Source organism: Malaclemys terrapin, chromosome 21 (assembly GCF_027887155.1).
Source record: "Malaclemys terrapin pileata isolate rMalTer1 chromosome 21, rMalTer1.hap1, whole genome shotgun sequence".
NCBI classification, from domain to species: domain Eukaryota; kingdom Metazoa; phylum Chordata; order Testudines; family Emydidae; genus Malaclemys; species Malaclemys terrapin.
This window is the reverse complement of record NC_071525.1, coordinates 14,261,061-14,289,023: the sequence shown is the minus strand read 5'-3', so window position 1 is coordinate 14,289,023 and position 27,963 is coordinate 14,261,061. Positions and strand designations below refer to the sequence as shown.

Here is a 27,963-nt window from a genome sequence, read left to right as displayed (position 1 = left end):
GCAAACCTTATATTCTTGACCAGTGTAGGGACAGAGTAAAAATTAAATGAGACCCAGAAGCTCCAGCAGGGGGCGGCACCTTGTAGTATCTCCCACGCTCGAAGCACCCACAGCTTTCTGGAGTCACACAGCCCTGGCCATCGAAGAAGAAGTCATCGTCACACTGGCAGCCTTCAGCACAGGTCTCTGGGCAGTCCATGATGTCTCCACTGCAGGTGGAGGTGCAGAGGTCGGCGCAGACCTCATAGTGGCTGTTCGCTGGGCAGTTCATAGCTTAAATAGAGAGAGAAATAAATGATGGCTTTAAAGGTCTCACACCACGGCCTAGAGGGACAGACATGAATGAGAGGAAAGCAGGACAGGGAGGAGAGGAACAGGGTGCCTTTAGATGGAAACATGGGATTGTTGGTTCCCACCCAGAAGAGTTCTAGAAGAAGCCCAGAGGCCTGGAACAAGATGCCCAGTAACACTGACCCCCTCCCTTAACCAGGGCATCCCATAGCTCCTACACTATCAGCGCACTTACAGCAGAAGGAGGTGTTCCTCCAGGGCAGGATGGGGACCCCAGCCTCTTGGCAGGCCGTCACGTAGCTATGAATGCTCTGGCACAGAATCTGTGCATCCCCGTTGCCCAGGCACAGATCATACAGGCAGTTGCTCTGATACACGATGGGGCTGACCGTGCCATGGCAGGCCGCCAAGGGGCCATCAGGATCTGTGAGCAGCCCACAGTAGTTGCACCCTTTGAAGACCTCCTTCGTCTTCTCTTCGCAAACTGGACAGCTGTTTCCAGCACATCTGTCTGTACAGGACGCTCCTGGGATCTGGATTTCCCAAGCAGAGCCAAATGCTGCTGCATCAGGGGCTGTCCTGCCATCAGGGAGCGGGAACCCCTCATCTTCCTGTCCGTTGTAGTTCCCGCACAGGCCGCACGTCTGGCCCTCGTAGCTCTCTGGGATGGTGACCCTGGCCTGGTAAACCAGGTCGTAGCTCACAGTGAGGCCGAAGTTTGTTTGCACCAGAATGTTTGTGCCATGTTGATACACTCTAACTCTCCCATCAGCCACGATCACTGGGAGGTTGTGGGATACTCCGTTCACCTGGAGGAGAGAGAACATTCCCTGTGAGCATGGGGAGCATAAATCAGAATGACTCCAGATTTCACTTTGGGATGACTTGTCCTCCCCTTCCAAGGTCTTCACATTGTCACCCTAGTCTACATCTCTGCTCTCCTCTCCCCTTTACCCCATTTCCCTCCCTGTTCTCTCTTTACCATCCCTATTTTCTCCAACCATGGTTGGCTTGCACCTCCTTTTCATGAGAGCTCCTGCACACAGAACACTCTCCTACTTCTTGTGCTTCTCCCCTTCTCCTAAACACCCACTTCCCTGGTGACACCTCATTCCTTCACCGCATGCCTTCTTCTCCTATCTCAACCAATTTTCCACATCTTGTATTTCTCCCACATTCTACAGGCCACTATCCTCCAATCCCACTGAAGAGTGCCAAAAGAAACTACACCATCTGCTCAAGTTAAACTCTCTGCTATAGCACAGGAACAAATCTACTTGGACACACCCCCAGAGCCCCAGGGGTATTCTATCTGCTACCCAAAATCCATAAACCTGGACACCCTGGACGCCCCATCATCTCATGCATTGGCACTCTTACAGCAGGATTGTCTGGCTATTTGGACTCTCTCCTCAGACCCTATGCTACCAGCACTCCTAGCTCTCTTTGAAACACCACCGACTTCCTGAGGAAACTATAATGCACTGGTGAGCTTCCTGAAAACACCATCCTGGCCACCATGGATGTAAATGCTCTTTACACCAATATTCCACATGAGGATGGACTACAAGCTGTCAAGAATAATATCTCTGATGAGGCCACGGCACACCAAGTGGCTGAGCTTTGTGACTCTCTCCTCGCCCACAACCATTTCAGATTTGGGGAAAACTTATACCTTCAAGTCAGCGGTACTGCTATGGGTACCCGCATGACCCCACAGTATGCCAACATTTTTATGGCTGACTTAGAACAACTCTTCCTCAGCTCTCGTCCCCTACTGCCCCTCCTCCACTTGCGCTACATTGATGACATCTTCATCATATGGACCCATGGGAAGGAGGACCTTGAAGAATTCCACCTGGATTTCAACAATTTCCACCCCATCAACCTCAGCCTGGACCAGTCCACACAAGAGATCCACTTCCTGGACACTACAGTGCAAATAAGTAATGGTTACATAAACACCACCCTATACCGGAAACCTGCTGACCCCTATACTTACCTTCATGCCTTCAGCTTCCATCCAGGACACATCACACGATCCATTGTCTACAGCCAAGCCCTAAGATACAACTGAATTTGCTTCAATCCCTCAGACAGAGACAAATACCTACAACATCTTTATCAAGCATTCTTAAAACTATAATACCCACCTGGAGAAGTGAGGAAACATATTGACAGAGCAAGACTGGTACCCAGAAGTCACCTACTACAGGCCAGGCCCAACAAGGAAAATAACAGAACACCACTGGCCATCACATACAGCCCCGAGATAAAACTCTCCAGCACATCATCAACAATCTACAACCTATCCTGGAAAATGATCCCTCACTCTCACAGACCTTGGAAGGCAGGCCAGTCCTCGCTTACAGACAGCCCCCCAACCTGAAGCAAATACTCACCAGCAACTACACACTACACCACAGAAACACTAACCCAGGAATCAATCCCTGTAACAAACCTTGTTGCCTACTCTGTCCCCATATCTACTCTAGCGACACCATCAGAGGACCCAACCACATCAGCCACACCATCAGGGACTCATTCACCTGCACATCTACTAATGTGATATATGCCATCATGTTCCAGCAATGCCCCAATGCCAGCAATGTACATTGGCCAAACCGGACAGTCTCTACGTAAAAGAATAAATGGACACAAATCGGATATCAGGAATGGTAACATACAAAAGCCAGTAGGAGAACACTTCAATCTTCTGGGACATTCTATAACAGATTTAAAAGTAGCCATACTTGAACAAAAACAACTTCAGAAACAGACTTCAAAGAGAAACTGCAGAACTAAAAATTCATTTGCAAATTTAAGACCATTAATTTGGTCTTGAATAGGGACTGGGAGTGGCTGGCTCACTACAAAAGCAACTTTACCTCTCCTGGAATTGACACCTCCTCCTCAGTTATTGGGAGTGAACTACATCCAGCCTGACTGTACTGGCCTTGTCAACACTGGTTCTCCACTTGTGAGGTAACTCCTTTCTCTTCATGTGTCAATATAATAATGCCTGCATCCGTAACTTTCACTATAATGCATCTGAAGAAGTGGGTTTTTTACCCATGAAAGCTTATGCCCAAATAAATCTGTTAGTCTTTAAGGTGCCACCAGACTCCTTTTAAAAGGTCAATTAAACCTCCAGGATAAAGATCGTAGCTGACAACTTCGTTCTTCTGGACCAATAAGGGTAAAGTTAGCCTGTGCAGGAGATGGAGCTTTACTGGTGACCAGGTCGAGACTGGGGAATGAACTCCCTCAGGAACAAAGGACCCTGACAAACCTCAACACTTCCGCCCCAAGTGCAAGGTGTGTTTCTCAGACCTGTTGTCTCTAACACACACACACAGAGACACACATATATATATCTAAGGCAATGTGTGTGCACATTTATATCTTTTAAAAGTAAATCCAATATAAAACTCTCCCCTGCACGCACATCTCCTCGTGGGGATAGGATGAGAGAGTTGGTCAAGTTACTTAGTGTGTTGCTGAAAGGTGCTCAAATACTACATGGATGTGCATGTTATAAGAATTTGTAAGAGAGTGGCTTGTCCTTTAAGGCCAATGGGCCAGCCAACCATGATTACTAAGGAGGCACACCTGAGCAGGAATCACTTGATTCCCCTATAAGAGCAGGAGGAGGAAGATGGGAGGCTGGCCCTGCAGAGAGAGTTCTCAGGGAGAACAGAAGAGAATCAAGAGGCTGATGGGAGCGAATAGACTCCAGCAGGGAAACTTGAAATTTGGGGAGCATGACTACAAACAGAAAGAACTCGGAGTGACCTGGTATGGAGAAAAATGGATGGACTTGAAAACTTTATTTTGCATGTTTGCTAATTTAATAATTAGGGCCATTAGGGAGTTGGCCAAACTGCAAACAAACCTGTGTAGAATAGAATAAAATCTCTGACCATGAGAATGTGGAGGACTTACCATGATGAGCCCATGTTTGTTCCGCAGCAGGGTGAGTGTGATCCCATACACCTTAATGGATACCAGCCTGGCCACAGAAACGTTCCTGGAGCCCCAATCTTCTTTCTCTATGCTGATAGTGAATGGTGTAAGGTGACTAGCATCGGTGCAGGTCTTGGCCAGAATGTAGGTGCAGGTGCCTTGGAAGTCAAAGGAGACCCCGTCGAAAGAGAGGTAGTGGGGATGGCCAGAGGCAGAACAAGTCGTAGATCCAAATGGGTGGCATTTCTGGATGCCGTCCACCACCCCACATTCCTCACCAGCGCCGCAGGAGAATGCCTTACACACAACTTCCCCACCAGCCTGACACATGCACTGCTCCTTGCATGAACCGCTTGGGTGGAAGGTCTCCTCAGCCTGGTAGTAAAGTCCCCTGTGGAGGCATCCGCACTGGGAAATGGGGACGCAGTGGTCGCCACTGAGAACAAAGCCCTCATCACACACGCAGCCTTCCTTACACTGGGTCGTGCATTGCACCGGGGCATAGAAGTTGCTGCATGTCAGATCGCAGCTGCTGCTGCAGAATTCATAGTGACTGTTCAGAGGACAGGACGGAGCTGTAATTAGAACAAAGAGTTAGCTCACATAGTACATTAGCAATGTGTGCAATGAACCATCACAGAACATGCAATTTCATTCAAGTTTCTACTTTTCTATTTCTTTGGTTTGGTTAATTAATAAAAGGCACCATGTGTAACCCAGTTCCAGGTCTGGTTAACTGGTTGCGCCAAAAAAAAAAAAAAAAAAACCAGGCAGTGGGATACAGTAAATCTCTTTCCTAAGGCTAGGCTTCCAATTTGGACCAAGGTCAAGGTGTAGGGAGTGGAGGGCCCATGGACCTGGGAGTGTTCTGTGGAGCTTTTCACCACTAGCTTTTTGCTTTGAGTCCAGGTCAAAAGTGCCTAAAACTCATTCCCAGATGACTGTTTATGGGAGATGAGTTGGTGGGTTCCCAGACCAGTTCCTAGTGGACAGACATCTCAATTAGTGAGTCACCACCATGTCCCAACTCTAATTATGTCCCAGTGTCAGCAGATAAGCCAAGGACTAGATGGGCTATGAAGGGCACCACTACATCTTTAGCAAAGCTTTTGATACCATCTCCCACAGAATTCTTGCCAGGAAGTTAAAAAGAGTATGGATTGGATGAATGGATTATAAGGTGGATAGAAAGCTGGCTAGATTTTCGGGCTCGACAGGTAGTGATCAAAGGCTTGATGTCTAGTTGGCAGCCGGTATCAAGCAGAGTGCCCCAGGGGTCGGACCTGGGGCCAGTTTTGTTCAACATCTTTATTAATGATCTGGATGATGGGATAGATTGCACCTTCAGCAAGTTCTCAGATGACACTAAACTGGGGGGAGAGGTAGATATGCTGGAGGGTAGGGATAGGGTCCAGAGTGACCTAGATGAATTGGAGGATTGGGCCAAAAGAAATCTGATGAGGTTCAACAAGGACAAGTGCAGAGTCCTGCACTTAGGATGGAAGAATTCCATGCACTGCTACAGACTGGGGACCGACTGGCTAAGCAGCAGTTCTGCAGAATTTGACCTGGGAATTATAGTGGATGAGAAGCTGGATATGAGTCAGCCGTGTGCCCTTGTTGCCAAGAAGGTTACCGGCATATTGGGCTGCATTAGTAGGAGCATTGCCAGCAGATCGAGGGAAGTGATTATTCCCCTCTGTTCGGCACTGGTGAAACCACATCGGAGTATTGCATCCAGTTTTGGTCCCCCCAAAACAGAAAAGATGTGGACAAATTGGAGAGAGTCCAGCAGAACGAAAATGATTAGGGCGCTGAGGCACATGACTTATAAGGATAGGCTGAGGGAACTGGGCTTGTTTAGTCTGCAGAAGAGAAGAGAGGTGGGATTTGACAGCAGCCTTCAACTATCTGAAGTGGGGTTCCAAATAGGATGGAGTTCGTCTGTTCTCAGTGGTGGCAAATGACAGAACAAGAAGCTATGGTCTCAAGTTGCAGTGGGGAAGGTCTAGGTTGGATATTAGGAAAAACTATTTCACTAGGAGGGTGGTGAACCACTGGAATGGGTTACCTAGAAAGGTGGTGGAATCTCCATCCTTAGAGGTTTTTAAGGCCCAGCTTGACAAAACTCTGGCTGGGATAGTTTAGTTGGGGTTGGTCCTGCTTTGAGAAGGGTTTTGAACTAGATGACCTCCTGAGGTTTTCTCCAACCCTAATCTTTTATGATTCTATCTCCAGACAATGCCCTTCTGGCCTGAGGTGCAGCACATTGATAGGGGACCGTGAGGGGGCAGCTTCTACAGCCACTGCCTGTACTGTACCCATACTTTGGGCTCCTTTGTTAATTAAGAAATGTTTTACATCACTTGACGAGCTCAGCATTTAAACCAACATCTACCAGCCAACTTGGAATAGTGATCCCCATGGGGCAGGCAGCGGTGAACATGGGGGACTCACAGCAGAATTTTGTAGTCCTCCAGGAATGCACCATAGCTCCAGCTTCCTGACATGCCTCAGCATAGCCAGCAACGGCCTGGCAGACGTTACTCTCCCGCCCACTGAGGACGCAATAGCCATACACACAGTCCACGAAGTATCCATGAGGGTCCACTTTGCTGTGACATCCTCTGAAGGGGCCACTCTTGTGGAGGATGAACCCACACTGCCCTCTGCTACCTCGTTGTAGTTTTTCAATAGCCTCTACACTTGCGCATGGTGGTATCGTTACTGCAGAGCATCCCGGGAGGTCGCCCACCTTCCAGCTCTGGCCAAAGCTGACGGTGCTTGGTGCCAGTGTGCCATCCCTCATCAGCATGTCATCCTCCCTGTCACTGTTGAAGTTGCCACACAGACCACACACAGCTCCTGCGTAGGTCCCTGGCAGAGTGACCGTAGTGCGTCCTGACCACCCAGCAAAGGTAACGGTGAGGCCAAAGTCTGCCTGGATCACTGTGGCCCAGCCATTTCTATACACAGAGATTCTCTTATCAATGAGATTGAGGGGAAGATTCATTAGGACATTGTTCACCTGTTAAAGCAAGACACATGGGATATGAAACAGCGCTCGCCTCTGCTGGAACCTCTCACCCCAACACAGAGCTCTGGTCCATGATTAGAATAATAAGCCACCTCTGTTCAAATAATTAAATAAATGGAGCTATCCTATCTCCTAGAACTGGAAGGGACCTTGAAAGGTCATTGAGTCCAGCCCCCTGCCTTCACTAGCAGGACCAAGTACTGATTTCGCCCCAGATCCCTAAGTGGCCCCCTCAAGGATTGAACTCACAACCCTGGGTTTAGCAAGCCAATGCTCAAACCACTGAGCTATCCCTCCCCCCAATCTGGCCTGCTTCCTTCCCTACAGCTTGCCTGAATCCCAGCTCTAACCAGACTTGAATTTCCCCTGGTATTAGCTATTGCAGTTCCCTTCTCTCTGTTCTACTTGAGCCCTAGCTCCCCAGGTTCCCACCTCTGCTGGATGCTATTGACACTGTGAGGGAGTGCTCACCCCACACCTGCCCCTGAAAGGGTTAAGGTGGCTAGACTGGCCAATTAACTACCTCAGATGCACCTGGAGGAGGAGCCAGGGAGCAATGAGAACTAATTAAAGGTTGAAGCTCACCTGAACAGGAACAGGTGGGGCTGGTATAAAGCAAGGTAGCTTAGGGCAGAAGGGGGCTGCAGAGAGGAGGTCTGCAGTCACTCTCTGAGGCTAGGGAGAGGTGAGGCATGGCCAGGAGGAAAGGGTGTACCCGGAGAAGGGTGGAGATGGAGGCTGATAGAGACAACATAGGAAGCAATCCAAGGAATCAGAAACAAGGCATGGGACAGGATAGACCTTAGCTGCTGGTTCAGGGTCCCTGGGCTGGAACGCAAAGATGAGGGTGAGCCCATGTTCCCCTACCAGCCACTGGGAATGTGGCACCATTGAGGGGCAGTGAATTGGAAGACTGCTTGGGACAGTAGGGGACATATGGTACAGAAACCTCCCAGAAAGGAGAAACTACAGTGACCTAACCGGAGGGCCAAGCCACAAGGAGGGAGCCATCGAGTGCGGGTAGAGAGAGAGTGTCAGAGTGAGCACTGGCAGGCAGGGGCTTCAGAAAGGCAGAGCTAATTCCAAGCTGCGGCCACAAGGAGGTGCCCCATTGGGGATGAGAGCACACGCTGACAGTGTGGACACTTGTGGATGGAAAGGAAGAGGTAGATGTGGTATATCTTGAATTTAGTAAGGCTTTTGATACTGTCTTGCGTGACCTTCTCATAGACAAACTAGGGAAATACCACCCAGATGGAGCTACTATAAGGTGGGTGTATAACGGGTTGGTAAACCGTTCCCAGAGAATAGTTATCAGTGGATCACAGTCAAGCTGGAAGGGCATATCAAGGGGGATCCTGCAAGGATCCATTTGGGGTCTGGTTCTATTCAATATCTCATCACTGATTTAGATAATGGCATAGAGAGGACACTTAAAGTTTGTGGACAATACCAAGCTGGGAGAGTTTGAAAGTGCTTTGGAGGATAGGATTAAAATTCAAAATGATCTGGATAAACTGGAGAAATGGTTTGAAGTAAATAGGATGAAATTCAATAAGGATAAATTACTCCTAGGGGAATTTTGTGCCCCAAAATTATAAATTCTGCACCCCAAAATTAAAAATTTTGCACACAATGTTTGAAAATTCTGCAAATCTTATTTTTCAAAATAACAATATAATCATGCCAGTTTCAATTATTTTGGTAATTTATTTCAAAATATCTGTCAGTAAGTATGTCTGTAACAATACAGACCAAAAAAAAAAAAAAAAAGATTCTGGTAAAGTTATTTTTGACGAATAGATTCCTATTAGGCATATTCATACAGAACTTTGTGTAATTCATTTAAATCACAATACAGAACTGTATTTCCTGCACCTGTCAGAAGCAGGGCAAAGGCTTGGGGAGTCAGGGGTAACAGAGGACCTGAGGGAGAGAGAAGGAGCCTAGGAGTGAACCTGGAGAGTGTTGGGTGTGGATGGAAGGTTTTTCTTTCGGGCAGGGGGATTATCAGCGTGTTGGGAAGCCTGCCCCATGAAGACCCTGGATGACTCCCAGCCTCTGCCATTCATTCAGGCACGTCTGCCCCGTCCCCACACCCCTCATCCCCACGGGTCTCTGCAGCCCTCCTCCCCCATCCCCAGGCGCAACACTGTCACCCAACTAGCTCCTGAGCCCGTGCTCCAGTCTGTCCCCCCCACAAGTCTGAACCCCAGTCTGTGACACCCCCCCCAGCAGCCCTGTGTGCCCCACTCTGTCCTAAACTGCCTCCACGGGCAAGGTGCTGCTCATGCGGGAATTCTGCATCACTGGGCATAGAATTTAGTATTTCCGCACATAAAATACATTTGTTTTTGTGCCACAGCGGCCTCTGGTGGGCAAAAGGCATAACTGCAGAACTTCTTATGCAAAATGTTTTTTATGTGGGAAAATACAAAATTATGCTAGACAGATATTTCCGCAGGAGTAACAAATGCAAAGTACTCCACTTAGGAAACAACAATCAGTTGCACACATACAAATGGGAAATGACTGCCTAGGAAGGAGTACTGCAGAAAGGGATTTGGGGGTCATAATGGATCACAAGCTAAATATGATTGAACAATGTAACACTGTGGCAGAAAAAGCAAACATTCTGGGATGTATTAGCAAGAGTGTTTTAAGCAAGGCACAAGAAGTAATTCTTCTGCTCTGCTCTGCGCTGATTAGGACTCAGTTGAACACTTCAATCTCCCTGGACATTCTATAACAGGTTTAAAAGTAACTATTCTTAAACAAAAAACTTCAGAAACGGACTTGAAAGAGAAACAGCAGAACTAAAATTCATTTGCAAGTTTAACACCATTAATTTGGGTTTGAATAGGGACTGGGGGTGGCTGGCTCACTACAAAAGCAGCTTTGCCTTTCCTGGAATTGACACTTCCTCATCTATTATTAGACTACATCCACCCTGATTGAATTGGCCCTATCAACAGTGGTTCTCCACTTGTGAGGTTATATAATGCCTGCATCTGTAACTTTCACTCCACGCATCTGAAGAAGTGAGGTTTTTTACCCACGAAACCTTATGACCAAATAAATCTGTTAGTCTTTAAGGTGCCACTGGACTCCTTGTGGTTCAAATACCTAAAAGGTTGTTACAAGGAGGAGGGCGAAAAACTGTTCTCAAACTCTGAGGATAGGAGAAAAAGCCATGAGCTTAAATTGCAGCAAGGGAGGTTTAGGTTGAACATTAAGAAAAACTTCCTAACTCCCAGGGTTGTAAATCACTTGAATAAATTGCCCAGGGAGGTTGTGGAATTTCCATCATTGGAGATTTTTAAGAGCAGGTTAGACAAACACCTGTCAGGGATGGTCTACATAATACTTAATCCTGCCATGAGTGCAGGGGACTTGACTAGATGACTTCTCGAGGTACTTTCCAGCCCTACGATTCTATGATTCAGACACCTTCTCACATATCCAAAGCGTAACCACATCACCCCAATCCTTAAATATCTCCATTGGCTCCCTGGTTATAGAAAAGACGGTTACTCACCGTTGTAACTGTTGTTCTTCGAGATGTGTTGCTCATATCCATTCCATTAGGTGTGTGCGCGCCGCGTGCACGATCGTCGGAAGATTTTCTACCCTAGCAACACCGGCGGGTCGGCTGTGGAGCCCCCTAGAGTGGCGCCTTCATGGCGCTGAATATATACCCCAGCCGACCCGACGCCCCCTCAGTTCCTTCTTGCCGGCTACTCCGACAGTGGGGACGGGGGGCGGGTTTGGAATGGATATGAGCAACACATCTCGAAGAACAACAGTTACAACGGTGAGTAACCGTCTTTTCTTCTTCGAGTGCTTGCTCATATCCATTCCATTAGGTGACTCCCAAGCCCAACTTAGGTGGTGGGGTCGGAGTGAGACATTGCTGTGTGCAAAACCGCTGATCCGAAAGCAGCATCGTCTCTGGACTGCTGCACTAGTGCATAGTGAGCTGTAAATGTGTGGACTGATGACCAAACCGCTGCTCTACAAATGTCCTGGATCGGAACTTGTGCCAGGAAAGCCGTCGAGGAAGCCTGGGCCCTCGTGGAGTGAGCGGTGAGGTGCGGTGCTGAGACACCTGCCAGGTCATAGCAAGTCCGGATGCAAGACGTAATCCAGGAGGATAGGTGTTGTGAGGAGACCGGTGAGCCTTTCATTCGGTCGGCCACTGCAACGAAGAGTTGCGTCGTCTTTCTAAAGTGCTTTGTGCGGTCAATATAGGCGGCCAGGGCCCTTCGTACGTCCAGGGAATGCAAACGTTGATCCTGGCGAGTGGCATGTGGTTTGGGATGAAAGACCGGGAGAAAGATGTCCTGGTTGATATGAAAAGGAGAAACCACCTTAGGGAGAAAGGCAGGATGTGGACGAAGCTGCACTTTATCCTTATGGAAAACTGTATAAGGGGGCTCGGATGTAAGCGCCCTGAGTTCAGAAACGCGCCTTGCTGAGGTGATGGCTACAAGGAAGGCTGTCTTCCAGGATAGGTACAAAAGTGAACAGGTGGCCAGTGGCTCGAATGGAGGACCTGTGAGCTTGGAGAGAACCAGGTTGAGGTCCCACGTCTGAACGGGCTGACGTTGTTGTGGGTACATCCGGTCTAAGCCCTTGAGGAATCTAACGACCATCGGGTTAGAGAATACCGAGGACGCGAGTTCCCCTGGGTGAAAGGCCGATATAGCGGCCAGGTGAACTCTAATTGAAGATATCGCCAACCCCTGCTGTTTTAGGGAGAGGAGATATTCCAAAATGAGAGGAATGGGTGCCTGCAACGGGGACATGGCTTGTTGTTCGCACCAACAGGAGAACCGCTTCCACTTGGCCAGGTACGTGGTGCGTGTTGAGGGCTTCCTACTGCTCAGCAGAATCTGTTGGACAGAGTGCGAGCATTGCTGCTCTGCCTGGGTGAACCATGGAGCAGCCACGCCGTGAGGTGGAGTGATTGCAGGTCGGGGTGACGCAGCCGGCCGTGGTCCTGAGAGATGAGATCCGGACACAACGGAAGCGGGATCGGTGTCTGAACCGAGAGTTCCAACAGTGTGGTGTACCAATGTTGTCTCGGCCACGCTGGAGCGACCAGAATTACCTGTGCCTGGTCTCTGCGCAATTTGAGCAGTACCTTGTGGACCAGAGGAAACGGAGGGAAGGCATAAAACAGGTGGTCTTTCCAGGGAAGGAGAAACGCATCCGAGAGGGAGCCCGGAGCTCGACCTTGTAGGGAGCAGAACACGTGGCACTTCCTGTTGTCTCGAGATGCAAACAGGTCTATCTGGGGAAACCCCCACTTTTGGAAGATGGAATGTATGATGTCCGGACGGATAGACCACTCGTGCGTCTGGAAGGACCTGCTGAGTCGGTCCGCTAGAGTGTTCTGGACTCCAGGGAGGAACGATGCCGTGAGATGGATTGAGTGGGCGATGCAGAAGTCCCACAGGCGAATGGCCTCTTGGCATAGAATTGACGAACGTGCTCCTCCTTGCTTGTTGATGTAAAACATGGCCGTGGTGTTGTCGATGAGAACTAACACACATCGGCCACGTAGGAGGTTGAGAAATGCCTGGCACGCCAGGCGCACCGCCATCAGTTCCCGAACATTGATGTGCAGGGCTAGCTGGGGTGCAGTCCACAGGCCCTGGGTATGGTGTTCGTTGAGATGGGCGCCCCAACCCAGAGATGAAGCGTCTGTGACCAGGTGCAGAGAGGGTTGTGGGGCGTGAAATGGCATCCCCTCGCAGACCACATTGTGATCTAGCCACCAGGTGAGGGAGGTCAGGACCGAGATCGGGACCGTGACCACCATGTTCAGGCTGTCCCGATGTGGTCGATATATTGACGACACCCAGGTCTGGAGTGGGCGAAGCCGAAGTCTGGCATGCCTGGTTACGTACGTGCAGGAAGCCATGTGACCCAGCAGGGTAAGGCACGACCTCACCGTGGTAGTTGGGAACGCCTGGAGCCCTTGAATGAGGCTCGTGATGGTGCCAAATCGGTTGTCTGGCAGGATGGCTTGTGCACGTCTGGAGTCTAGAACTGCGCCTATGAATTCTATTCTCTGGGTAGGTTCTAGAGTGGATTTGTCCTTGTTGAGTAGGATGCCCAACTCGTTGAATGTGTGCACTATTATGTGGACATGAGCTTGAACTTGCTCCTTGGTGCGACCGCGTACCAGCCAGTCGTCTAGGTACGGGAACACCTGTATCCCTTGCCGACGAAGGTACGCTGCCACGACAGCCATACATTTCGTGAACACTCTTGGGGCCGAGGATAGGCCGAAGGGAAGGACTGCAAATTGGTAGTGCACCGCGTTTACCACGAATCGCAGGAAGCGTCTGTGAGGTGGGTAAATTGAGATGTGAAAGTATGCGTCTTTCATGTCGAGGGCGGCGAACCAGTCTCCAGGATCGAGGGAAGGGATAATGGCCCCCAAAGAGACCATGCGGAACTTCAACTTTACTACGAATTTGTTGAGTCCGCGCAAGTCCAAGATGGGCCGCAGACCTCCTTTGGACTTGGGGATCAGGAAGTAACGGGAATAAAATCCCCTGCCCCTTAACTCTATTGGAACCTCCTCTATGGCCCCCATGGCCAGGAGCGTAGAAACCTCCTGTATAAGAAGTTGCTCGTGAGAAGGGTCCCTGAAGAGGGACGGGGAAGGGGGGTGGGAGGGGGGGATAGAAGAAAACTGGATAGCGTATCCCCTCTCCACCGTGCGGAGGACCCAACAGTCCGAAGTTATAAGGGACCAAGCGCGGTGGAAGTGGGAGAGACGATCCTGAAAGGAGGGGGCTGGATCCTGGGGGATGACTGGGGCGCCGTCCTCGACCGCACCTTCAAAAGTTCTGTCTAGGACCTGAAGGTGGTCTTGGTGGCCCCTGGTTCTGACCGGGTTGAGGGCCAGCCCATCTTCTCCTACCACCTCGCCCTCGCCTCCGGGCCGAGTCTTGTCTCTGACGAGGCGGGGGGGGGGGGGGTAGAAGCGCTGAGGCTGCGGCCTAAATGGTCTGCGCTGAGGGCCCACAACATGCATCCCCAGGGAGCGCATGATTGTTCTCGAGTCCTTGAGGCTCTGCAGGCGAGAGTCCGTCTTGTCTGAGAACAATCCATGTCCCTCAAAGGGCAGATCCTGTAGGGTTTGCTGCAGCTCCGGAGGCAAACCCGAAACCTGAAGCCAGGAGATCCTGTGCATAGCGATACCCGAAGCCAGGGTCCTCGCAGCTGAGTCTGCTATGTCCAAGGAGGCCTGCAAGGAGGTCCGAGCCACCTTCTTGCCCTCCTCTACCATGGCTCCAAACTCTTCCCTGGACTCCTGGGGAATCAACTCCTTAAACTTCCCCATAGAGTTCCAGGAGTTAAAATTGTAGCGGCTCAGTAGCGCCTGTTGGTTCGCCGCTCTAAGTTGCAGCCCTCCGGCTGAGTAAACCTTACGGCCAAACAAATCGAGCCGCTTAGCCTCTTTTGATTTAGGCGCTGCAGCCTGCTGGCCGTGGCGCTCTCGTGCATTCACTGATTCCACCACCAGTGAACACGGTTGGGGGTGGGTATACAAGTACCCGTAGTCCTTAGACGGGACAAAGTATTTCCTTTCCACCCCTCTCGCTGTGGGTGGGATAGAGGCAGGAGTTTGCCATATCGTATCCGCATTCGTTTGAATCGTGCGGATCAGGGGTAACGCCACCCTCGATGGGGCATCCGCTCCAAGGATATTCACGATCGGGTCGTGCACCTCCACTATCTCCTCCGCCTGCAGGTCCATGTTACGGGCCATCCTGCGCAGAAGATCCTGGTGAGCCCGAAGATCTATTGGAGGTGGGCCTGTGCACGATGTGCCCGCCACTGCCTCATCCGGAGAAGAAGAGGAAGATGCCTCTGGTGGAACAGGATCCAAGGGCTGGTCCTGGTCTCCCTGTTCCTGGGCTGGAGCATCACCTGTGCCTGGGTCCAGGGCGTCAGGTGGTGCGGACCCAGAAGCCTCCATGCCCCCTGGCGGAGGCCGAGAAATGGTGGACTCCGGGGCCCCTCTGATGGAGTGACCGGAGCGAGAGGTCGAAGCAATTGGAGCCCCTTGCGCCTGATGGTACGCCCACGGGGTCCAAAACGACCAGTGAGATGGGCCATGAGAATGGTCCCCTGTCGTGTCCTGCCAATGTCCCAAGTCCTGTTCCTCGGCTTGCCCCTGAGGCGGGTATGCCGATCTCGAGAGGTCCTCCGAGGAGTGGGACACCGATCTCGATGGCCACGGCGGTGCCGAGAGCGTCGAGACGATTCCCATTGGCTGCGGTGCCGCACGGTGCCGGTCCGGAGATGATCTATCTCTACACGGTGCCGGCGATCGGTGCCGGGACCGCGACCGGTGCCGATGACCTTGTCGGTGCCGGGAGTCGGATCTGGACCTCGACGAGGACCTGGAGTATGCCCGGTGCCGGGAGCGGCCTCTCGACGTCGAGCGTCGACCGTAGCGGTGCCGAGAACTACGTCTCGACGTTGATCGGTGCCGACGATCATAGCGGTGCCGAGACGTAGAGCGGTGCCGCGAAGAAGATCTTGGCCGCGAGTACGACCGGTGCCGAGGCGATATTCGGTGCCGGGACTGCGAGCGGCGTGGGGACCTGCTTCGGGACCTGGATCGGTGCCGAGGTTCCAGCCCTTGCGATGGAGGGCGCATCAAGGCAGGTTTCCCCCTCGACTGGACCGGGCGAGTCAACGGTGCAGTCGGTGCCGGTGGTTGAGGCGGTGCCGGCTCCATGAGAGCTATTAAGTCTCTCGCCGCCGCGAAGGTCTCTGGAGTCGACGGGAGGCACTGTATCACCGCCGGTCTCGGTGGAGACGCTATCTGCACCGGACTCAACGGCCTCGGCGCCGGAGTCGACGGTGCTGGAGGCACCTGTTTCCGGTGCTCCACCGGCGGACGCGGCTCTACCCCCGGCACTGGGGGAGCCGGCGTCTTCGGCACGGATGTCCCCGTCTTATGGGCTTTTTTATGCCCCGGGGATAATGACCGGCGCCGAGGCACTGCTTGCGGTGCCGACGAGGTCCGGTGCCGGGGAGGCTTGTCTGACGCCACTCGCGTGGTCGTCATAGCCGGTGCCGCCGGGGCACTGTGCACCGAGGTGCTAGGTGCCGGGGCCTGACTTGTAGATGGAGCGTCCGGACTAAGTGCCGCCTCCATCAGGAGTTGCCGGAGCCGAAAGTCCCGCTCCTTCTTGGTCCTTGGTCTGAAGGCCTTACAGATCTTGCACTTGTCTGTTTGATGGGACTCTCCCAGGCACTTCAGACAGGAGTCGTGCGGGTCGCTCGTGGGCATAGGCTTAGCGCAGGAGGCGCACTGCTTGAAGCCGGGAGCGTTGGGCATGAGCCCGGCCCCGCGGCCGGGGGAGAAAGGGGGAGACGACCCCCTTAATCCCCTGAACTACTTAGAACAACTAGAACAACTTTTAAACTATTTAACTATTTAACTATAAACACTATAACTATAACTATAACTATAACTGTGATACAACAAACTAAGCTAGGGAGAGTGGAGAACAGCTAAGCAGCGCTCCACAGTTCCAACGACCGTCAGGGGCGGTAAGAAGGAACTGAGGGGGCGCCGGGTCGGCTGGGGTATATATTCAGCGCCATGAAGGCGCCACTCTAGGGGGCTCCACAGCCGACCCGCCGGTGTTGCTAGGGTAGAAAATCTTCCGACGATCGTGCACGCGGCGCGCACACACCTAATGGAATGGATATGAGCAAGCACTCGAAGAAGAAGAATATATTCACCCTATTTCAAAATCCTTCCATGCACTGTCTGCAAGTTTTCTAGATCACACAGGAGACTTTCTCCAAAAGTTTTAGAGAGATTAGAGACAATTTGAGAAACTCACCAGGACTTTCCCAGGGAATTGATTGCTGACCCTGAGGTTGGTCTGATACACCTTGATCTGTACAGGAACGGTATTGTTCTGCTGGAAGTAGACTTCAAAGTCCACCAGTCCCTCCGCCTTCTTGCACAGAGCCGTGAGCTGGTAGCGGCAGGTGCCTTGGAAGTCGTATCTCTGTCCATCAAAGGTGGCATAGTGCAGATTCCTTGTCACAGAGCAGGTGGCATAGCTGGAGGGGTAACAGCCTTGTACGCCGTTCACTAGCCCGCACCTCTCCGACTGTTTGCAGATGGCGGCCATGCATTCGACTTGCCTAGTGGTTGCATTGCATATGCATCGTGTCCCACATGCCTCATCGACCCAGAAGCTCTCGTTGGGGGCATAGGGGCGCCCCTCGAATAGGCACCCACAGCCGCTCTTGGGGATGCATTTGCCCTGGCTCAGCACAAAACCATCCTTGCATTGGCAGCTTTCTACACAGGGGTCTTGGCAGCTGCTGGGGGCTGACCGGTCCACACACGTGGCTGGGCAGGCTGTTCCACAGAGCTGGTACTGGCTGTTCTCCAGGGGGCACTCCATGGCTGGGGAGTGAAGGACCCACAGATTTAGCAGCAAGTTCTCTCCAAGCAAAAGCAGTATTTAAAATAGGCAGAGGGGGATGTATCTTGTGGGGCTCATAGAGCCTCGAATCCCAGTGACCTGAGCAGGAGGTGAGGGTGCTCAGCACACTGCAGGAGGTGATTAGCACCTTACAGGATCAGGTCCATGGTAGGAAGAGTAACTTAAAAACTGGCGTCATTTTACCCCAACCATCCATGAGTTATCAGTGGGCGTTAGATACTCAAAGTGACAGGCACCTTAGCAATACCACGGACAGACAAACACTGTGGGTACAATAGAACCCAGGAGTGCTGATTTCCCAATCACTGCTCAATCCCAAACCACTCGATCCAGGGCTAGAACTCAAGAGTGCTGAGTTCCAGGTTCCCCAATCTAACCATTTGTGCATACAAATCTGTACTCACAGCATCTGGCCAGCTGCCTCCATTCCCCAATCCTGACCCCCTCCAGCTGGCAGGCGTCCGCATAGGCCTTCAGGGCCTCACACATGGCCTTCCGGTAGCCGTCGTTCTGGCACAGATCGTACACGCAGTTTTCCAAGTATACTGTGGGATCCACTTTGGTGTGGCACTGGCTGAAGGGCCCATCTGAGACCTTGGTTATCAGGCCACACGAGGCCTCCTCCTTGTACTTTCTGGCTATGCTGGGGGCACAGGGTCTGCAACCTCCAATGCAATCGTGCCAGCAAAACTGATCCTCATCTTCCACTGCCCAGCTTTTCCCCAGGGCGGTGACACTGGGAGCCAGGTCCCCGTCCGGGGTCCGGAAGTCATCAGAGAGGTCCCCATTATAGTTGCCGCACAGGCCGCACAGGCTGTCGGAGAAGACCCTGGGGACGGTGATCCTCAGGTGGTTGTTCCAGTCATAGGACATGCTGAGGTTGAAGTCGGTGCGGAGGACGAGGGAGGTGCCGCTCTGATAGAGCCGAAGGGCCCCGTTGTTCAGGGAGATGGGTAAGTGGGCCCTGGTGTTATTCACCTTCACAGTGAGAAAGAAAGGGCAAAGGTCACAACTGAATGCAACAGTCTGTCATTTGCAAAGTGGCCCTGACTCAGATTAGCAAGGGGTGCAACCTGGACCCAAATCTCTCAGTCAATCTGGACCGAAATCTGAACTAGAATTACTTTAAAACATCATATTAAATAGAGCTGAGTGGAGAAATGTAATTCTTTTTGCTGGATTTCAATGTTTTGAAAGTTGTTTAATAATGGAACCACACTTTCAAAAGTCAAGACTGGGATCCTAAATTCTTAACTTTCCTGCACACGATGGCTTAACTACATTGCTTGGAGTGTGGATTTTTCACGCCCCTGAATAGAAATTGATATGTACCAGGCTTGTTATCCCAAGGGGAGTCTCTGACATGCTTCAAACCAAATGCACTGCTTCAGGTAGAATAAACAAACAAATGTATTAACTACAAAGGTAGATTTTAAGTGATATTAAGTGATATGCAAAAAGTCAGAGTGGTTACCAAAATAAAATAAAATCTAAGCATGCAGTCTAAACTCTCAGCCCTATTAGACTGGGCAGCATCTAGATTAAGCAGTTTTCTCACCCCACTGGATATTGCAGTCCTTAGTATACAGGTTTGTTCCTTGAACCTGGGCCTATCTCCTCTGTTGGAGTCTTGTATTCTTCTCAGTGTCTTAGGTGCTTGAAGGGAAGTTGGGGGCAGGAAAAGGGCCCAGTGTGTGTCCACTCTGTCTGTTTTATATGCTCAGTCCATGTGTTTGGGGAGCACAAGTCCAGGCATGTCTGGGGAGCATTGCTGAGTCTCTCCAAGCAAGGCTGAGCAATTTCCCTTGTATGGTCTCATACAGGTGAGTCATTGCATTGTAGCTCCCTTGCTGGACAATGGTTTTTGATGGGTTGTTTGACACCTGCCAAGTCATTGGTTATTTTCCTTGCTGTTGCCTCTGGGGAGCTAATATCTGGCTGATTCCCCAACTTACAGCATGTTTTAGTGACCACCATACAATACAATTCTCATAACTTCGTATGCATTAATGATACACATCTATGGATAGAGAAATGACTTTCTGCAGATCATGATCTTTCCCGTGATACCTTACTAGGCACACTTCATATGTAAGATCACGATTATGTGAAAATGAGGAATATGGGGATTACAGTATGCTCCCCCAAGGTATAGAATGTAACACTGGGGATGAGGGATTTGGAGTGCAGGAGGGGGCTCCAGCCGGGGCACAGGGGTTTAGAGTGTGGGAGGGAGATCTGGGCTGGGGCAGGGGACTCAGGTGCAGGAGAGGGTGAGGACTCCATCTGGCAGTGTGGATTCTGGGGTGGAGCCAGGGATGAGGGGTTTGGAGTGCAGGAGGCAGCTCTGGGTTGGGGTGTAGGGCCGAGGGGTTTGGAGTGTGGTAGGGGGCTCCGAGCTGGGGCAGGGAGGTGGAGTGTGGGAGGAGGTACGGGCTCTGGGCTGGGGCCAGAAATGAGGGGTACAGGGTGTGGGCGGAGGCTCCAGACTGGGGCAGGGGGTGGGATGCAGGACGGGTTGTGTGGTGTGGGCTCCGGATGGCGATGACCTCAGGCGGCTCCGGCATTTCCCAGGAATAGAGGATGTCCACGTCATGCCCGGGGAGTGGCGGCATGTCACGGGGTTCCATGTGCTGCGCCCGCCTGCAGGCCAGGGGGCTCCGTCCACTGTTCCCACCCGCAGGCCCTACCCTCGCAGCTTCCATTGGCCACAGTTCCCAGCCAATTCCAGCTGGAGAGCTGGTGCTCAGGGCGGTGCCTGCAGGTGAGGGCAGTGCGCGGAGCCCCCTTTGCTGCCCCTTTGCGTAGGAGCCGTAGAGACATGTTGGCTGCTTCCCGGGAGCTGTGCTGAGCTGGGTACGGTGCCTGTCTGCCCCTCTATGGCCAAACGGACTTTTAGCAGTCCAGTCAGCTGTGCTGACCAGAGCCACCAGAGTTCTTTTTCGACTAGGTGTTCAGATTGAAAACAGGATGCCTGGCAACCCTAGCGTGTCCGTTAGAGTTGTTAGGGAGCGGCACCTGCGGGGTTGAGGGCTGCGTTGGTTAAAATCATTAGGGAGCAGCTCCGGGGAGGGCCGCGTTGGATAGAGCCGTTAAGGAGAAGCTCTGGGGAGGGGGAAGGGGCTGTGTCAGTTAGAGCCATTGGAGAGTGACGCAATTCCCGGGGGGGTTGTTTTGACCCTTGTCTCTAACTCCTGGTTCCTGACTCCAGATCTGGCTACTAGTCCTGACTCCAACTGCTCTAGCCAGTAGGTCTAACCACCCACATCCCAGTTGCTGACATTAGCGCCAAGCACAGTGCTTCGGAACTGGGTCAGCGCCCCCTGCTGGCCACCTGCACCATTCTATGACAGAGCACCTGGTATTGCCATGATGGGAATTGGGGTCAGCACTGACTCCAAGGGGAGAGTGCACCCTACTGGGTTACCTGTACATCTGAACATAGTACAGCATCCCCTAGTACAGTGCTGTGCCTTCAGGGAAAGCACCAATTCAGGAGCAGAGCACCCTCTACTACTTAAACAATTCTACCCCCTGCAACATCTTGGGTAAATGTTTTCAAGGTAACCTAATTACCGACCACTCTCAGCACTTACCCCCACAAAGCCGACCTCAGCCCTGGCTGCTGTGATGGTGACTCCATCCACCTGGACAGTTACCGACCCAATGTAGAAGACCTGTGTGTTCCCCCTGTTCTCGCTCTTGGCCGTGACATGGAAGGAAGGCAGGACGGAGTCATCCCTGCAGGTCTTGGCCAACGTGTAGTTGCAGGTGCCATGGAAATGATACGCCCGTCCATCGAAGGTGTGATAATGCAAGTAACCCCCAGCCCAGCATGTGGCCTGAGAGACTTGCACACATTCTGGCTGCCCATTTATCATCTTGCAAATAGTTCCTTCTCTGCAGCGAACCACACTGCAGGATGGAATAACTAGTGGGGAAAGACAATAGAAAGACAAGAGACACCAGACTAATCAGTTATATATGAGAGCAGAGAGGGGGCTGAGGGTGGTGTGAAAATTGGGATGGCAGGAACAGGGAACATAGCCACCGCCGTGCCAACCCCATGGGCGGGAGGTGGCCGTGGCGCTTATTCGGTTTCATGGGAGAGTCAGGCTGCATCAGAAAATGACCTGACCTTATCGGGCTTGGGATCCTCAAATATTAGGCCCAAGCAGACCTCTAGCGTGGAGCAGGCAAGGAGAGTGGCTGGGAGGTGATGGGCTCTGACACTGCACAGCAGACTGATGGTCCCTATGGGACTGTATGTAGCCAGGGTGTTCTGTTTATAGCAGCCCCCAGGTTGCGCCCAGGGAGAGAATCATGGAGTGTGCTCAGCTCCCTGACAGTTGCCCACCCAACTCTGCTGGAGAGACCCAATAAGTCTTCCCATCTTTCCAGTTGAAATTCTGTACTATTGGGGTCAGAGTTCCAGGCTAAATGAAGGAGGAGAGAGAGTGAGAAGGGTCTGGAGACATAACCACAGCTGCTTACTCGCTGCCTGTACAATAACCCTTCAGGGCATGTTTCAAACAATGACTGTCCTGTACCTTTGCTGATGCAGGCTCTGACGCCATCTCTAATCTGGCAGATTTCTTCTTGGGAGCAGTCGTGGGCTTTACAAGTCACCCCTCGAGCAGGAACGCAGGTGCAGCTTTGCTGGCACTCGTTCGTCAGGACCGTCTCATTGGGCTGATGGAATGTTTGGAAAACAGGAAATAACAGAATGTAACTGGAAATGATTATTTAAAATAATTTTTGACAGCGCTAAACCCAGTGCTCTGGATGTGTTTTTCTAACAGATGTGCTCTCGGAATGATATTGGGGCAGCTCTCTGGCCTGGGTTATACAGAAGGGCAGACTAGATGATCACAATGTACCCTTCAGGTCTTAGAATCTATGTATCTATAAAAACGTCCATTGTGTCATAATATTATTTCCTCTTGCCTTTAGAGAGAAAGGCTGTGTAATGGGGTGAGGACTGGGCTTAAGGCCAGGAACAATTCTTAGGTTTTAACCTCCCATCTGCTACTCACAGATGAGGTGGCCTTGAGCAAGTCATTGCGCCTATCTCTGCCTCAGTTTCTCCTCAACAGGCACAGGGCATAAAATCTACTGGCCTTTTTTGGCATTTTGAGCATTAGATACTAGAAGAGAGGGAAGCCATCCTGGATGGACCAATGCTCTGATCCAGTATAGCAAACTCTATATTCTTGACCAGTGTAGGGATTAAGATATGGACAGAGCAAAAATTAGATCAGATCCAGAAGCTCCAATAGGGGGAGGTACCTTGTAATATCTCCCACGTTCGAAGCACCCACAGCTTTCTGGAGTCACACAGCCCTGGCCATCGAAGAAGAAGCCATCGTCACACTGGCAGCCCTCAGCACAGGTCTCTGGGCAGTCCATGATTTCTCCAGAGCAGGTGGTGGTACAGAGGTCAGCGCAGACCTCATAGTGGCTGTTGACTGGGCAGCTCACAGCTTAAATAGAAAGAGAGAAATAAATGATGGCTGGAAAGATCTCACACCACGGCCTACAGGGACAGACATGAAGGAGAGGAGAGCAGGAGAGGGAGGAGAGGAACAGGGCGCCTTTAGATGGAAACATGAGATTGTTGGTTCCCACCCAAAAGAGTTCTAGAAGAAGCCCAGAGGCCCGAAATGAGATGCCCAGTAACATGACCCCCTCCCTTCCCCAGGGCATCCCATAGCTCCTACACTATCAGCGCACTTACAGCAGAAGGAGGTGTTCCTCCAGGGCAGGATGGGGACCCCAGCCTCTTGGCAGGCCGTCACGTAGCTGTGAATGCTCTGGCACAGAATCTGTGCATCCCCGTTGCCCAGGCACAGATCATACAGGCAGTTGCTCTGATATACGATGGGGCTGACCGTGCCGTGGCAGGCCGTGAAGGGGCCATCAGGATCTGTGAGCAGCCCACAGTAGTTGCGCCCTTTGAAGACCTCCTTCTTCTCTTCGCAAACTGGACAGCTGTTTCCAGCACATCTGTCTGTACAGGATGCTCCTGGGATCTGGACTTCCCAAGCAGAGCCAAATGCTGCTGCATCAGGGGCTGTCCTGCCATCAGGGAGCAGAAACTCCTCATCTTCCTGTCCGTTGTAGTTCCCGCACAGACCGCACGTCTGGCCCTCGTAGCTCTCTGGGATGGTGACCCTGGCCTGGTAAACCAGGTCGTAGCTCACAGTGAGGCCAAAGTTGGTTTGCACCAGAATGTTTGTGCCATGTTGATACACTCTAAGTCGTCCATCAGCCACAATCACTGGGAGGTTGTGGGACACTCCGTTCACCTGGAGGAGAGAGAACATTCCCTGTGAGCATGGGGGAGCATAAATCAGAATGACTCCAGATTTCACTTTGGGATGACTTGTCCTCCCCTTCCAAGGTCTTCACATTGTCACCCTGGTCTACATCTCTGCTCTCCTCTCCCCTTTACCCCATTTCCCTCCCTGTTCTCTCTTTACCATCCCTATTTTCTCCAACCATGGTTGGCTTGCACCTCCTTTTCATGAGAGCTCCTGCACACAGAACACTCTCCTACTTCTTGTCTATCTCCCCTTCTCTCCTAAACACCCATTTCCCTGGTGACACCTCATTCCTTCACCCCGTGCCTTCTTCTCCTATCTCGACCAATTTTCCACATCTTGTATTTGTCCCACATTCTACAGGCCACTATCCTCCAATCCCACTGAAGAGTGCCAAAAGAAACTACACCATCTGCTCAAGTTAAACTCCCTGCTATAGCACAGGAACAAATCTACTCAGACACATCCCCAGAGCCCCAACCAGGGGTATTCTATCTGCTACCCAAAATCCATAAACCTGGACACCCTCGATGCCCCATCAAGTCATGCATTGGCACTCTTACAGAAGGATTGTCTGGCTATTCGGACTCTCTCCTCAGACCCTACGCTACCAGCACTCCTAGCTCTCTTTGAGACACCACCGACTTCCTGAGAAAATTATAATACACTGTGAGCTTCCTGAAAACACCATCCTGGCCACCATGGATGTAGATGCTCTTTACACCAATATTCCACATGAGGATGGACTACAAGCTGTCAAGAACAGTATCCCTGATGAGGCCACGGCACACCAAGTGGCTGAGCTTTGTGACTCTCTCCTCGCCCACAACCATTTCAGATTTGGGGAAAACTTATACCTTCAAGTCAGTGGCACTGCTATGGGTACCCGCATGACCCCACAGTATGCCAACATTTTTATGGCTGACTTAGAACAACGCTTCCTCAGCTCTCATCCCCTAGTGTCCCTCCTCTACTTGCGCTACTGTCATAACTATAAAGGGAAGGGTAATAGCTGTCCTGTGTACAGTACTATAAATCCCTCCTGGCCAGAGACTCCAAAATCCTTTTCCCTGTAAAGGGTTAAGAAGCTCAGGTAACCTGGCTGGCATCTGACCTAAAGGACCAATAAGGGGACAAGATACTTTCAAATCTTGGGGGGGGGAAGGCTTTTGTTTGTGTTCTTTGTTTTGGGACGGTGTTCGTTCTCGGGGACTGAGAGGGACCAGACATCAATCCAGGTTCTCCACATCTTTCTAAACAAGCCTCTCCTATTTCAAACTTGTAAGTAAATAGCCAGGCAAGGCGTGTTAGTTTTCCTTTGTTTTTCTCAACTTGTAAATGTACCTTTTACTAGAGTGTTTCTCTTTGTTTGCTGTACTTTGAACCTGAGACTAGAGGGGAGTCCTCTGAGCTCTTTAAGTTTGATTACCCTGTAAGGTTGATTTCCATACTGATTTTACAGAGATGATTTTTACCTTTTTCTTTAATTAAAAACCTTCTTTTTAAGAACCTGATTGATTTTTTCCTTGTTTTAGATCCAAAGGGGTTTTGGATCTTGATTCACCAGGAGTTGGTGGGAGGAAGGAGGGGAATGGTTAATTTCCCCTTGTTTTAAATCCAAGGGGTTGGATTTGTTTTCACCAGGGATTTGGTGAAGGTTTTTCAAGGTTTCCCAGGGAGGGAATCCATTGAAAATGGTGGCAGCCGAACCAGAGCTAAGCTGGTAATTAAGCTTAGAAGTTTTTATGCAGGCCCCTACATTTGTACCCTAAAGTTCAAAGTGGGGATCTCAGTCCTGACAGCTACATTGATGACATCATCATCATATGGACCCACGGGAAGGAGGACCTTGAAGAATTCCACCTGGATTTCAACAATTTCCACCCCATCCACCTCAGCCTGGACCAGTCCACACAAGAGATCCGCTTTCTGGACACTACAGTGCAAATAAGTGATGGTCACATAAACACCACCCTACACCGGAAACCTACTGACGGTATTCTGAAGCATTCTTAAAACTGCCATACCCACCTTGGGAAGTGAGGAAACAGACTGACAGAGCGAGATGGGTACCCAGAAGTCACCTACTACAGGACCGGCCCAACAAGGAAAATAACAGAACACCACTGGCCATCACATACAGCTCAGAGATAAAAACTCTCCAGCACAACATCAACGATCTACAACCTATCCTGGAAATCCCTCACTCTCACAGACCTTGGGAGGCAGGCCAGTCCTCGCTTACAGACAATCGCCCAACCTGAAGCAAATACTCACCACATCACAGAAACGCTAACCCAGGAACCAATCCCTGTAACAAACCTTGTTGCCTACTCTGTCCCCATATCTACTCTAGCGACACCATCAGAGGACCCAACCACATCAGCCACACCATCAGGGACTCATTCACCTGCACATCTACTAATGTGATATATGCCATCATGTGCCAGCAATACCCCTCTGCCATGTACATTGGCCAAACCCAGACAGTCTCTACGTAAAAGACTAAATGGACACAAATCGGACATCAGGAATGGTAACATACAAAAGCCAGTAGGAGAACACTTCAATCTTCCGGGACATTCTATAACAGATTTAAAAAAACTTGAACAAAAAAACTTCAGAAACAGACTTCATAGAGAAACTGCAGAACTAAAATTCATTGGCAAATTTAACACTATTAATTTGGACTTGAATCGGGACTGGGAGTGGCTGGCTCACCACAAAAGCAACTTTACCTCTCCTGGAATTGACACCTCACCCTCAGTTATTGGGAGTGAACTACATCCACCCTGACTGTACTGGCCTTGTCAACACTGGTTCTCCACTTGTGAGGTAACTCCTTTCTCTTCATGTGTCAATATAATAATGCCTGCATCCGTAACTTTCACTATAATGCATCTGAAGAAGTGGGTTTTTTACCCACGAAAGCTTATGCCCAAATAAATCTGTTAGTCTTTAAGGTGCCACCGGACTCCTTTTAAAAGATCAATTAAACCTCCAGGATGAAGATCGTAGTGACCACTTCGTTCTTCTGGACCAATAAGGGTAAAGTTAGCCTGTGCAGGAGATGGAGCTTTACTGGTGACCAGTTCGAGACTGGGGAATGAACTCCCTCAGGAACAAAGGACCCTGACAAACCTCACCACTTCCGCCCCAAGTGCAAGGTGTGTTTCTCAGACCTGTTGTCTCTAACACACACACACAGAGACACACACACACACATATATATATATATATATATATATATATATATATATATATATAAGGCAATGTGTGTGCACATTTATACCTTTTAAAAGTAAATCCAATATAAAACTCTCCCCTGCACGCACATCTCCTCGTGGGGATAGGATGAGAGAGTTGGTGAAGTTACTTAGTGTGTTGCTGGAAGGTGCTCAAATACTACACGGATGTGCATGTTATAAGAATTTGTAAGAGGGTGGCTTGTCCTTTAAGGCCAGTGGGCCAGCCAACCATGATTACTAAGGAGGCACACCTGAGCAGGAATCACCTGATTCCCCTATAAGAGCAGGAGGAGGAAGATGGGAGGCTGGCCCTGCAGAGAGAGTTCTCAGGGAGAACAGAAGAGAATCAAGAGGCTGATGGGAGCGAATAGACTCCAGCAGGGAAACTTGAAATTTGGGGAGCATGACTACAGACAGGAAAGAACTCGGAGTGACCTGGTATGGAGAAAAATGGATGGACTTGAAACTTTATTTTGCATGTTTGCTAATTTAATCATTCAGACCCTAAGGAGGCCAGTTGTTATTGTCTTGTTATTGAGCTATTGAGGAGCCCAAGAGGGAAAGTGAGGCAGACCACCTGCAGCACAACC

General features: G+C 50.7%; 1 protein-coding gene across 1 annotated transcript in view; it reads right to left on the bottom strand.

The window, feature by feature from the left end:
- LOC128826933 (uncharacterized) overlaps positions 1–27,963 on the bottom strand; it is a 377,153-nt gene that overhangs the window by 91,363 nt on the left and 257,827 nt on the right. Inside the window, exons 34-43 of the mRNA XM_054010510.1 lie at positions 23,540–24,110; positions 23,092–23,285; positions 22,353–22,494; positions 21,399–21,733; positions 18,207–18,780; positions 17,185–17,762; positions 6,715–7,285; positions 4,237–4,832; positions 527–1,100; positions 80–273 (exon numbers count right to left, since the gene is read on the bottom strand). Coding sequence (XP_053866485.1) covers positions 80–273; positions 527–1,100; positions 4,237–4,832; positions 6,715–7,285; positions 17,185–17,762; positions 18,207–18,780; positions 21,399–21,733; positions 22,353–22,494; positions 23,092–23,285; positions 23,540–24,110 — 4,329 coding nt within the window. The remainder of the gene's footprint in view (positions 1–79; positions 274–526; positions 1,101–4,236; positions 4,833–6,714; positions 7,286–17,184; positions 17,763–18,206; positions 18,781–21,398; positions 21,734–22,352; positions 22,495–23,091; positions 23,286–23,539; positions 24,111–27,963) is intronic.